The 13,043-nt window shown below is 44.7% G+C and overlaps 1 protein-coding gene across 4 annotated transcripts in view; it reads right to left on the reverse strand.

Annotated features, from left to right (window-relative positions):
- Positions 1-13,043, reverse strand: part of TRAFD1 (TRAF-type zinc finger domain containing 1) — a 175,448-nt gene that overhangs the window by 130,706 nt on the left and 31,699 nt on the right. For all 4 annotated transcript variants that reach the window (XM_069214817.1, XM_069214816.1, XM_069214815.1 and 1 more), the window contains exons 3-4: positions 7,450-7,585; positions 7,307-7,360 (exon numbers count right to left, since the gene is read on the reverse strand). In XM_069214817.1, the coding sequence (XP_069070918.1) occupies positions 7,307-7,360; positions 7,450-7,585 (190 nt within the window). The remainder of the gene's footprint in view (positions 1-7,306; positions 7,361-7,449; positions 7,586-13,043) is intronic.

A 13,043-nucleotide genomic window follows, 5' to 3' on the forward strand; every position in this document is an offset into this window, starting at 1 on the left:
TCACGCTAGGAGTTGCTCTGGTGCTGAAGCGTGGCATCACTCCCTTCCCTAGGGTGTGCAATGTGCCACGAGGGTCATGCAGCAGGCTTGAGGCCCTGGCCTGCAGCCTCCAAGACACTGATTGATGCCACATCCCGACAGTGGGAGCATCTATCCTCAACTACTCATCAGCTCCATAGAATGCCGTACTCTTGAGAGCATGGCACCTGGGTCCAGGAAGCCTACAAAAATATACACTCCTCAAGGCATAGGTAAGGAGTGCACGTTAATTGCTTTCCTTCACTCTCTCCCTATTGCAGGGCGGGCTCCCACACTGATCTGTATGTGATCCTGCCTACTTATGATCGAGTCTGGAATCTGCTCACCCCCCCCTCCTTGCACGTAAGCATGCCCTTTCACTGGTGCCAACATAGTATACACTGACTCCACCTGTTAACTGGCCCAGCTGGGATTGTTCTGGATTAGTAAGGGTACTGCATCTGCTAATGGCATTGTAAAACTGTACACTGAGCTGCTATGCCTGGTTTTGCCCTGCAACCACAACCATTTGCCTGCTATTGCTGCTGCCCACATGCCGCGCAGTGACTCGGATATGAGTGACCTCCCAGAGACTCCTACTCACTGGACTAGCTGCCTGAATATTCCTTTGGCTGCTATTTGCTGATTCCTTCTTTCAGTGCCTATTTCCTGGACCCAGTACTTGGCTGTTACTTTGCCTCTGCTGCTCGCTAGGTCACAAACGCCTGGACCCTGTCCACCTTGCACTTCAGGCCAATGCGGAAGTCTCCAGTCCACATAAGAGGCTAATTACAGTTTATCTGTAGCGGATACCTCTTCTGGATACTTTTCACCCATCTCTGGCCAGCACACTTGCCATGCTCACTTGCTCGGAGGGCTCAACTTGGACCTGCTCGTGCTACACGTCATCGGTGCACGCAGGCCCTGTGGCTGTTGGCTTATGGACTGGACTGCTCATGCTGTATTGGACTCCCATCCCTCCATGGTGCTCGCAAGCAGGTCCTCACTGTTGCAGCCTTTTTTTTTTATTTTTTATTCATTTTGGTCAACTACATTTCATCACCTTGGCCTTCTACCATGAGCAGCCTCTGTTCTGGCACCCATAGTCCATCTGGCCTTCTAAAGACTCAGCTTCTTCACCTGCCTCAGACTCGCATCAGTCGACACAGGAGGCCACTTCTATCAACAGCAAATAGGACGAGGTTTTGACAGCCATTAAAGGTTCTCGGACTTCATTGGAACATCGCGTAGATTCTTTTGCTGCTGACTTCACGTTGCTACAGGCTGACCATTATAATCTCGCCAACAAGGTTTGAATCGCCAAACAAAACATCCTCACTCTATAACCTAAGGTACAGGACACAAATAAATGTCTGTAGACTATGAAGAAACAAATCCACTTGCTAAAAGAGAAGGCCGAAGATGCCAAGTGACGCTCTTGCCACAACATCATTCACATAGTAGGCCTCCCTGAGAACAGAGGGCCCAAATCCGGTCTTTGTCCAATACTGGCAGAGTCTACGCTGTGTTTTTTTTTTGTTTTTTTTGTTTTTTTTTTTTACTGTTCAGAGAGCCCACAGAGTACCTAGCCGTCATCCTCCCCTGTGTTCGAGCCCTAGGCCTATGATGACTGAACTACTGCGACCATGATGCCGTATTGAGTGAAACCCACAAACTGCAAGATCTGACAGTGGACAATGCACGTATCTTGCGGTTTCCAGTCTATACCTTGCTGGTGCAACGGCAGATAAACTCCTTCCTTGCTGCTAAAACTGCACCTACGTGAGCTGAGACTCCAATTCTCGCATCTCTTCCCTGCTACACTCCATGTGGTACATGATGGTAAGTCGAAATTTTTCACGGATCCTAATGACATTTGGGACTGGAATGAGTAGTCAGGACTAAGCTCTTCATGCCAGAATATTTGCGGTGATACAGCTGCTCCCAGCATGACTGGAAGAGACTGTCAACGTAGGGGCAAACAAAGTGATCACTCCTCACGCCAGCGAAGCACCCAAACTTGGAACAATTGGTTGTTGAGCACAGAAAGGCATTAGAAACTGCTGCCGCATTTCGTGAACGGTCCCCCTTGTCCGGTGTAGATTAGTCTAGTAATGAGAGCTTCACGTTCACTTGTCCCTCACAGCCAAATTCCATGACATTTCCACATGTGACTTCACAGACGGCTGATTACCTTGGTTAACCTATCTGTTATGCATTTTGGCTTTCTTTTTCTGTTATTTCAGACATCTCATGGGGCTTGTGAGACATTGCAGTAATGCTGTGCTAATTGGTTTGTACATTCCTCTTCCTTTCCTACTAGTTTAGTTAGGCGGGGTGAAGCACTGTTTTTGCTCTTAAGCATAGCGCCGCTTAGGGATACATGTTTTGTCACACCGCACACATTCCCCACTGGTAGCCATGAGCCTTTTATATGTTTCTAAAATGTATGGGTGGTTGCATGTTGCTTTTCCACTTGTTTAGTATTGTTCAGTTATGGTTGCTACTTTGTTTGATTTGTTTCTATGTGCTCTACCTTATGGCCTGCCCCTGAGACTTAACATAACCGGAGAGTCAACCACTCACTCCCCATTTGTCTCTGCCTTCCCCTCCCACCCCCACCCCCAACGGTTACAGTACATATGGCTAAAAGCAACATAACCTGGAATGTCCATGGTATCCGCACTCTGTCTCGTCACTATGCTATTTTCTCCTGCCTGCGCAGTCCCTCCGCCCATATAGCTGTACTACAAGTTTCACACATTGTTCTTGCAGAAGCAGTGCATTTGCAGTGGTGCTGGAGGGGTCAAATTTTCTCCACCAACTTTTCCACCTATGGCAGAGGTACTTTGATATGGATAAGGTCTGGCACTCCCTTTGTCCCAATAGCCTCTGTGGCAGACAAAGAGGGTTGATATACACTTGTTCAGGACCATCTCAATGGCCATTACTTACTCCTAGGCTCCATTTATGCACTCAACTCTGATCAGAGATTCCTTACTCATCTTAAGCAGTTGTTATTGAAAAGGTCTGGGATTCCATGGCTCCTTGGGGGTGACTAACAGTTTGTTTGATACATACCTTCATTGCTGCTTGCCCTCTACCACCCGCACAACTGCCACTACTAATGCTCACATGTTATCCACATGGCTTACACACTGACACCCGACTGATCTCTAGAGGGCCTGCAATCCGCAGACAAGAGTCCACTCCTTCTACTCTAGCCCCCATTAGCTCCATGTCCGTAAATATCAATTTGTGGGCGCCCAGTCTCTTCTTCCCCTAATAACACACATTGACTATGTTTGTCGCACCCATATGAATCATAATCCCCAGTACCTCTGCATCGACTGGGACGCCACCCCTTCCCAGATTCCCACATGTTGGCTGCAACCAGCTACCCTGGAGGGCCCCCCCCCCACCTTTCAGTCAGCCCTCGATTCTGCTATAAGCAAATATTTTGAACTTAATGATGGTACAGCATCCTCCTCCTTATTTAAATGGGATGCCTTCAAGATAGTGATTCAAGGTCACTGTCTGGGACCCATATGGGACAGACAGGAGAACCTAGGAAAGAGATATCTCCTGTATTAAGCAAGATCTTCTTGATCTTGAAACCCGAGCTATAATGGACTCCGAGACTTGCACTACTCTCCACAAGGACCAACATGAACACACCACGCTTCTGGTGCTCCTTCGCTGCATTCATTCCGCTGCATATGGGTGAAGAACCAGAGCATATGTGGACAAGGCAGGCTCCCTATTAGCCGGGCTTATTAGATAGGAATATCCCAAGCACCCTATACTATCACTTCACTCATCCGAAGGCACCCTTTTACATACACAATCATCAATCATTCATCCACGCTGAAAAGAAAATACATTATGCCACAATGTATAAACACGCCACCTGGCCTGAACTTCCAAGACATTGGCTTTTCTTTCTCATATAATGTTATATACCATTTCTCACAACCAAAGACTGGAATTCTATGCAGCCATTTCCTTATTCGTGGTACAAGAAGCCATATGTGCGCTGATTTCAGGAAGGTCCCCAGGGCTCGATGGTCTACCATTGGAGTTCTATAAGGCCTACAACACAAACCTGGCCCCACGACTCCTGGCGTTATATGATGAAGCCCTGCTTACCACTTTCTCTCTGTGAGACCTTGCTTAGTTCTTTACCCCAAACCTGATGGAGACCCCACGATACTGGGAGCAAACTGCCTAATAGCGCTTCTTAACATGGACTATAAAATACTTGCTAAAATATTAGCTGATCGATTGCCTCCTTTGATTCCTGCCCTCATACAACCCGATCAAAATAGGTTTGTACCTGCTTGCAGTACCTCCTTGAATATATATATATATATATATATATATATATATATATACTGTTCAGGTTTATGGGAAACACTCCTGAATCGTAGCCTAGGTTTGGCTGTTTGGTCCTTGATTTGAAGAAAGTGTTTTACTCCCAGTTATGGAATTTCCTTTTTGTGGTACTGCCCCACTATGGATTTGGCCCCAGATTTCTTAAGACTGGTGAGACTTCTATAAACCCAACTGTTGGTATGAGTTAAAACAGGTCCAATGATATCAGACTCTATCCTGATACAGTAAGTCCCCTTTCACCTCTACTCTTCACTCTGGCAACTGAACCATAAGCAGTGACTCTCCGCGTACAGAGCCACACTTACGGCATCCAACTGGGTGACGGTGTTCATTAGGTGTTCCTATTTGCCAAAGATTTATTGCTTTACCTCCAAGATGTCCACGACCTTCCATCAGACGTGACAGATATATTTCAGATGTTCGCAGACTTTTCTGGCCTCAAAGTCAGCTGGGAGAAATCCTGTCTTTACTCCTCCGCCACTGTTTGCGGGGCAGACTTTCTCTCAAGGGGATGCCCTTCTCACATGGCAGCCCACTACCTTTAAATACTTGGGTACTGGAATCTACTGTGACCCTATTGGCTTACTTGGATGCAAATTTGCGCCAACTGTATCTTCAATACATTCCCAGTCATTATTTTGGAGGACCCTCTCTGTGGCAGGTAGAGTGCCACTGGTCAAAATGGTGGTACTCCCCCCATCTACTATATCATTTTGCTAACCTTTACCTATACCTCCCTCAATCCTTTTTTGGCATGTTGAATGACCTTACACGTGACTTAACATGGCACAGTCCTAGACGAAGGGTGGCCCTATGTAAACTCCAATATTCAACTAAGAGTGGCATAGTAGCAGACTGGCGGTCCCTAATTATGAACACTACTATCTGGCCTCTCAGCTGCAGCGGGTGACCAGATGAGTTGTTGGGGTTACAGCTATCTGACACCACCACTGCCTCTACCCCTTGGAGTCTCCTGCAGCTGTTACACTTGTTTCACCCCTGCTTTAATTCCCATACTCTTCAATCATTGCTGCTGAAGATACTGTATCGCTGCTTAAAGTATAGTCACTGTATCACTAGAGGTACACAGCCATACGCTCCTGTGCTCCCCTTGTTAGCTGCCCCAAGAGAAGGGGGGGTTACTACGACTAAGGAGTTTTCTGCTTGGCATGAGGTGGGATTACACACACACACTAAGATTTGTATTGTGACAGCACCTTATTGACATTTGACACCTTCTCAATGGATAAGGGCATTCCAATAAGACACTTCCTATTATTTAACTAATTGATTGGCACTCTTGACACTGCCTGGGGCAACATGCAACTGGAACTCCCAATGCATCTTACAGTCCACTACCTGCACGTTGTGGGTACATGCAACAATCTAAAGAGCTGGTTCGCTGACTTCATTGTGCGCCTGGAGGGGGCAGGATCTAGGCCGCCCTTGTACTGGCAATGAGTGAACTGCCAATACAGCATCACATATGTGAAAAACAACCACTAATATCATGGGACAGACACTACCTGTCCTCATTGTGATAGACCTGATGCCGCCCTAAGACATATGTTATGGGAATGCACTTCTCTCCACCAGTACTGGCGGGGTGTGACGTCTCACCTAGCTCATGCAACAGACCAAACGATAACCCACTCCTGGGAGTCCTGCATCTTAGGCCTCACACAGGAATAAGATACACAGAGCGATTACCAGATTCATTGACTTGGGCCTGATCCTGGCCATACGCCGCATCCCAAGAAGCTTGAAGTTGCTGCTGTTGCCAACAGTTATTGCCTGGTTTATGAAAGCATGGGCAACTGCTGAGGGGGTAACAATGCATATGGAGGATACATGTGGGCTTCGCAAATATCCATTATCTGCTAGCTGGGACACCATTCTTGATGCCTTGCAATTGATATATCAGGAAGAACCATCTCCCGACCAGCTGTTGCAGTCACCAGAGGTTCCCCCCCCACAGACTCAACTATGTCTCACACCTGATTTTGCCACATTCTGCACTCTAATCCCTTTCCTTCCTTCACACACCTAATGAGATGCGTATGTCTCTTGCACTTACCCAACCTGCCATTGGCAGTCAATACCACTAACCCTCTTTTCCCTAGCTGTGATCCTGCACATCAGCCCCCCTCCTCCTCCTCCCCCAATACTAGTGATGGGCTTGTATGTTGTATATTCTGTTTTCCTTCCAGGTATTTCTTTTTTTATATTCACTCTTGTATCTTGTTGTTCACTAGGTTTACTTTGGATCTCAGGCCTTTAACAGCCTTGTTCACTGTTGTATTCCCACAGGGTTCTAACAAACCTTCATGTTGGCATTGAATATAATGACTGTACTGTTTCATTTGTGAATGTACCCTATTCAAGAAATGCAATAAAGAAATAAAAACAGTGGCTTACACATTTTATTGGAGAGCTGGGGTCCTGCTGCTAGGATTTTGAGAGCAGTTCCTAAACACAAACTATCATTGACACTGTCCTGAAAAACATGCTGTTTTCTCACAATTGCCACAGTCCTCATCCAGTCTTATGTACTGAAACAGCTATCTCTAGTCTGTGAAGGCAACATTGCAATGAGGGCAGGTTGCTTTATCATAATGTTTCGTTTCAGGTATGTCAATGTTCTTTCACTTTAATATGCATCCTTTTACTCACCAAATAACCCAAGCTGGGGTGACTGCAAAGTTGTTATGGGAAGGATGAAGACAATTATCTAGACATATTATCCTGCAATAACTGAATGTCTACCCGAAGACACGTCATGTTAAATTGGGCTTTCTCAAACTGTTAAATGGCTCTCAAGACAAACGTACCGTAATGCAAGGCCTATATCTATAAATTAATCAAATATAAAGGTACCAATGCAAATACAGACCTTGTGTGCCTCAAGATGACGTTTTTCCATCTTCATATTACACTTACATAGCACCTGTGCAGAAATGAAGGTATGTCAGATCAATACAGAATATGATTTGAATGTACTTTCAGATTTTGCTTCAAAATTATTCTATGCGTTACCTGAGCATGTTCTGTGTCAATGTGGTTCTTCATTTCAGACTTTGGGAATGGCTCTCTGCAAAACGTACATACATCAATATTCCTTTTGCAGTGTATTTCATGGATGGTGAAATTAGCTTCAGGAATATCTTTTTTGCTACAAATGAAAAAGAACCATATTCAACAGAATATAAGTGGTATTTTAGTGAGACAGAAAGAAAGACCAAGAATTACAAACAAGGGTGCAATTACTACTTCATGTACAAAATAACTGGGGAAATATTAGAGCTGCACAACAGCATCTCTTATGCTTCAGCATCCTGACTTCTTTACACTTCAGTTTCATTCACAGGTGCAGCAACAGATTAAGTTAAAAAGCATAACTCCTGTCATTAAGTACAACACGTATGCCACACTTATAAACCATATAATAAACATACTCTTTCATTCACGGCACCCTCAACAAGTCGCAATCTACCCACTTGCAAAGTCTTCAGTCACTTTTCAGCTATAAGAATACTATATGAATACAAGAGCAGAGATTGCCACTGTAATAAAAGCCTGCTTTAACAAATTAGGGGTGGGTTTTCTTCATCACATTTGTCAAACTTTCAGCAGTTTGCTCAATTTGCTTTCAGAAATGGTAGGTAGAAGAAAAATAAAATCTGCAAGAGGATTTCATTGGAGGAAAAAAAAAAAAAAAAAAAAAAGCCCACTAGGTTTTATTTATTTGGCTGAATTGGCCCATAAATCCACTCACAGTACTAGTTTTCTCCTGATGCGGTCTTCAGAAAACAAAATCACTAGGGGCCAGATGAGATGTATCATTAATTCCAATAAAGATTACCAAATTGCGTTTTTTTGCAAATCACAATTAAGTAATCGCTATTGGAATGTATGAAATTCCAGGAGTTTCATATAGCGATTCACAAGGGCTCGCAAATGGACCTACCTCATTAATATTCATAAAGGTAGGTCGAAATTTGCAACACATTGTGAATGGCTACAATCACATGGAAGGTGGCCTGAGGGCTCAGCAGACCACAATGTCTGTGACTGCTTTTAAGTAAAGCATTATTTTTTTTTTTTAAATGCAGACCGTTCCTTAAAGGAAAATGGGATGCGTTTAAAAAGAAAAATGAAAAGTTTTTTTTTCATTTTTTAAGAGTAGGCAGTGGTCCATGGAAGGAGGTTTTCGCATGCATTCACAAAGGGGAAGGGGTCCCGTGAGGGACCCCTTCCCCTTTGCAAATGGGTTAGCACCAATTTAATGTTAACTGCGATTGTTTTGCGACCACATTCACGGTTACAAAACAATCATACATACCTCTGCGATTCGGTATTAGGAAGGGACGCCCTTGACACACCCCTTCCTAATACTGAATCAGTATGTAGTCGCAAATACAATTTGTGAGTCGGTAACAAGTTAACAAACCGCAAATTGGACTGGATACATCCCAAAATGCATTTTTGCGATCGCAAAAATGTTTGATACATCTGGCCCAAAGTGTATTATGATCAAAAACAACACAGAAATTCCTGAAAAAGTCAAAGTTGTAGGTGAAAACCCTTGGCAACTTCACACACGTTTAGTTAAATCATTTGATGAACAGATACATTTTAAAAAGTTGATTTGCTGTTAATCCCATCAAAATGCTGAGGTGAAATCAATCTTCATAACGTTCTGAGAAAACAAGCTTTAGGGCCTGGTTGAGAGTGGTCGGTAAATGAGTGGTAATTCTGCAGAAGCAATTTGATGTATTACCATATCTGAAATTATGTGGAATTAAATAACTAATCTTAGTTCTCCTCCAGGGAAATCTTTGTTATAGGCATAAGCACTGAACTGTCCACTCCATGCAAGGAATCCCAGACCACTTATTTCAAAAATATATAATACATTTTTTTTTTTAAAGTAAACAATGTACTCTTGGCTGTGTATAAAAGGATACATTGGCCCATTTTCACTTATTTTCTTTAAAAAAGAAGTCATTTTAAAAAACAGAGAAAAGTCACTATATGCAGCACCCTGACAAGACTCTTGCACAAAACTGTTTTTAAAAGAAGGATAAGAAGAAATAGGAACAATGTAATCTAAAAGCCCGCAAACTAAAAAGCTAGAAAACTAACAGCTGCTTCAAGGAACAGAACCACACCATTCAAGGAACACAACCCCACCATGTCAGAGGCAGCTGAGCAAATTCTCTTAACGAGATCAACAACATTGGTATTGTATTGTACTGTATAGCACTGCAGCATTTATATAGTGCTTACTACCCCTACGTGGGTCACTGAAGTGCTTGCCTACATGGGTAGTACTCTGCTGTGAAGGTGTGCATGGCTAGAAGAATGTTGTCTTTGTGATCTTATGTGGGAAGTGTTTCCATGTTGTGTGTGATTTTTTTTTTTTTTTAACACAAACTTTATTGCATTTTAAATTTTCTATGTAAATAGATAAGCAAGTCTTACAGCAGAATCCAAGTAGTAATAGAAGGCACGTGCCTCATCACAACTCTAACAGCAACTCATTGAAGATTGTTTGGTGCCTCACTGTAGAGGCAAAGAATAGGAATGCAACTAGAACTTTAATCCTGAAATCACTCTCTACCACCCCACCCAACGATTGCCTGACGTGTGTGCGAATCACTTGTGGTGGCATGAAGAATTGTTTCTCATAAGGGCCGTGACAGCAGAGAGGGAAACTGGACAGTTACTCTAATGCATCTATTCGTATGCCAATTTCTCACTACAGAACAGATGGTAAGTGCCTCCTGGAGGTCAGACATATGTGTAGGCCTATTATCTGTTAGGAAAAATATTATAAGATATGTGGTGAGACATTGGTGTGGGTCACATTGGAGGTCTGGTGTTAGTAGAAGATCACTATGATGGGCTAGTAAGCACTGTCCACCTTGCTGTCTTGACCATTCATTTTTTTCTGGTATAGTGTCCCATTCCATTAGCCATTTGCAATACCCTCTTGTGTTCCTCTCGGCAAAAGTGCAGCGCCTTCTACCAGCCCCCACTGTGCCACTTCCTCTCTCCACCAAAGAATCGAAGGGAATCGTGAAGACTTCCAGTGTCGTGTCAAACGTTTGGCCAGTAACAATGACAGGTCCACAAAATGGGAGGGTACCTTGGCCGATTTGGGTCTGGGATGTAAGCCTAATATACATTGTTGCAGCAGGCACCAATTATCATTCCCGGTCAAACTTAACAAGGTCGTCCCCAGCTCGGCCCAATAATTCCAGCAATAGGCAGGATCACATCATATGAACCAGGTCCACACTCTGTCTATGACATCTGGGGCACAACACAGAGGCCAATGGGAGCATCAGGTTTATTCTGTGTGGTGTGAGGTGTGAGGTAAGCCCCCTGGAATACTGAGTCGTCTACATTTGAAACGTATATTACACAAGATTTGTTTAGGGTACTGTGAGAGGAAGGACCATTATTTGTCAATTATTGCCCTATTAATGTCAAGCTCCCATTTACGTCTTAGTGAGTCTAAGGGGATCCCATGATGTGCTCGGAGTCCATTATTTAACTATTTGACCTAGTGTCTCCCGTGTCCCATAGTATGGAGTGCCTGTGGTTATTTATGTGTTTCAGGTACTTCCATCTGGCGCCCAATGGTGACGCACATATCCAACTATGCTACTTAAGAATAGGGTGTCCGGTAATCTGTGTGTCTGTGTAAACTTGAGGTGGGGGATTAATATCCCATCTGTGAATAGGGAGCCTACAGTCCTCTCCATCCCCTGATTCCAGGGACATAACATTCTAATTGTAAAGCGTACACAAGGGAGTAGGTAGGCCGCACAGATGTATATTAGCAGAGTATGGTGATGGTGAGAGTCTGTATTTTAAGGCTAGCTTCCAGTAAAAAAAAAAGTAGTAGTAGTAGTAGTAGTAGTAGTAGGTGTAGGAAGTTGGCTCTGTATGTGCTATTTCAAAGTAAGGAATAGCATGCACAGAGTCCAAGGGTTCCCCTTAGAGGTAAGATAGTGGCAAAAAGAGATAATACTAATGCTCTATTTTGTGGTAGTGTGGTCGAGCAGTAGGCTTATCAAAGGAGTAGTGTTAAGCATTTGTTGTACATACACACAGGCAATAAATGAGGAACACACACTCAGAGACAAATCTAGCCAATAGGTTTTGTTATAGAAAAATATATTTTCTTAGTTTATTTTAAGAACCACAGGTTCAAATTCTACATGTAATATTTCATTTGAAAGGTATTGCAGGTAAGTACTTTAGGAACTTTGAATCATTACATTAGCATGTATACTTTTTACATAAAACACAAATAGCTGTTTTAAAAGTGGACACAGTGCAATTTTCACAGTTCCTGGGGGAGGTAAAGTATTGTTATTTTTAACAGGTAAGTAAGTCACTTACAGGTCTCAGTTTTTGGTCCAAGGTAGCCCACCGTTGGGGGTTCAGAGCAACCCCAAAGTCACCACACCAGCAGCTCAGGGCCGGTCAGGTGCAGAGGTCAAAGAGGTGCCCAAAACACATAGGCTTCAATGGAGAGAAGGGGGTGCCCCGGTTCCAGTCTGCCAGCAGGTAAGTACCCGCGTCTTCGGAGGGCAGACCAGGGGAGTTTTGTAGGGCACCGGGGGGGACACAAGTCCACACAGAAAGTACACCCTCAGCAGCGCGGGGGCGGCCGGGTGCAGTGTGCAAACAAGCGTCAGGTTCTCTGTTGATTTCAATGGGAGACCAAGGGGTCTCTTCAGCGGTGCAGGCAGGCAAGGGGGTGGGGGCTCCTCAGGGTAGCCACCACCTGGGCAAGGGAGAGGGCCTCCTGGGGGTCACTCCTGCACAGAAGTTCCGTTCCTTCAGGTGCTGGGGGCTGCGGGTGCAGGGTCTTTTCCAGCCGTCGGGACTTTAGGTTCAGGCAGTCGCGGTCAGGGGGAGCCTCGGGATTCCCTCTGCAGGCGTCGCTGTGGGGGCTCAGGGGGGACAACTTTGGTTACTCACGGTCTCGGAGTCACCGGAGGGTCCTCCCTGAGGTGTTGGTTCTCCACCAGTCGAGTCGGGGTCGCCGGGTGCAGTGTTGCAAGTCTCACGCTTCTTGCGGGGATTTGCAGGGGTCTTTAAATCTGCTCCTCTGTAACAAAGTTGCAGTTCTTTTGGAGCAGTGCCGCTGTGCTCTGGAGTTTGTCTTTCGTGAAGCAGGGCAGTCCTCGGAGGATTCAGAGGTCGCTGGTCCCTTGGAAAGCGTCGCTGGAGCAGGTTTATTTGGAAGGCAGGAGACAGGCCGGTAAGTCTGGGGCCAAAGCAGTTGGTGTCTTCTGTTCTTCCTCTGCAGGGGTTTTTCAGCTCAGCAGTCCTCTTCTTCTTGTAGTTTCAGGAATCTAAAGTTTTAGGTTCAGGGAAGCCCTTAAATACTAAATTTAAGGGCGTGTTTAGGTCTGGGGGGTTAGTAGCCAATGGCTACTAGCCCTGAGGGTGAGTACACCCCCTTTGTGCCTCCTCCCAAGGGGAGGGGGTCACATCCCTAATCCTATTGGGGGAATCCTCCATCTGCAAGATGGAGGATTTCTAAAAGTTAGAGTCACTTCAGCTCAGGACACCTTAGGGGCTGTCCTGACTGGCCAGTGACTCCT

This window comes from Pleurodeles waltl, chromosome 11, assembly GCF_031143425.1.
Source record: "Pleurodeles waltl isolate 20211129_DDA chromosome 11, aPleWal1.hap1.20221129, whole genome shotgun sequence".
Lineage (NCBI taxonomy): Eukaryota > Metazoa > Chordata > Amphibia > Caudata > Salamandridae > Pleurodeles > Pleurodeles waltl.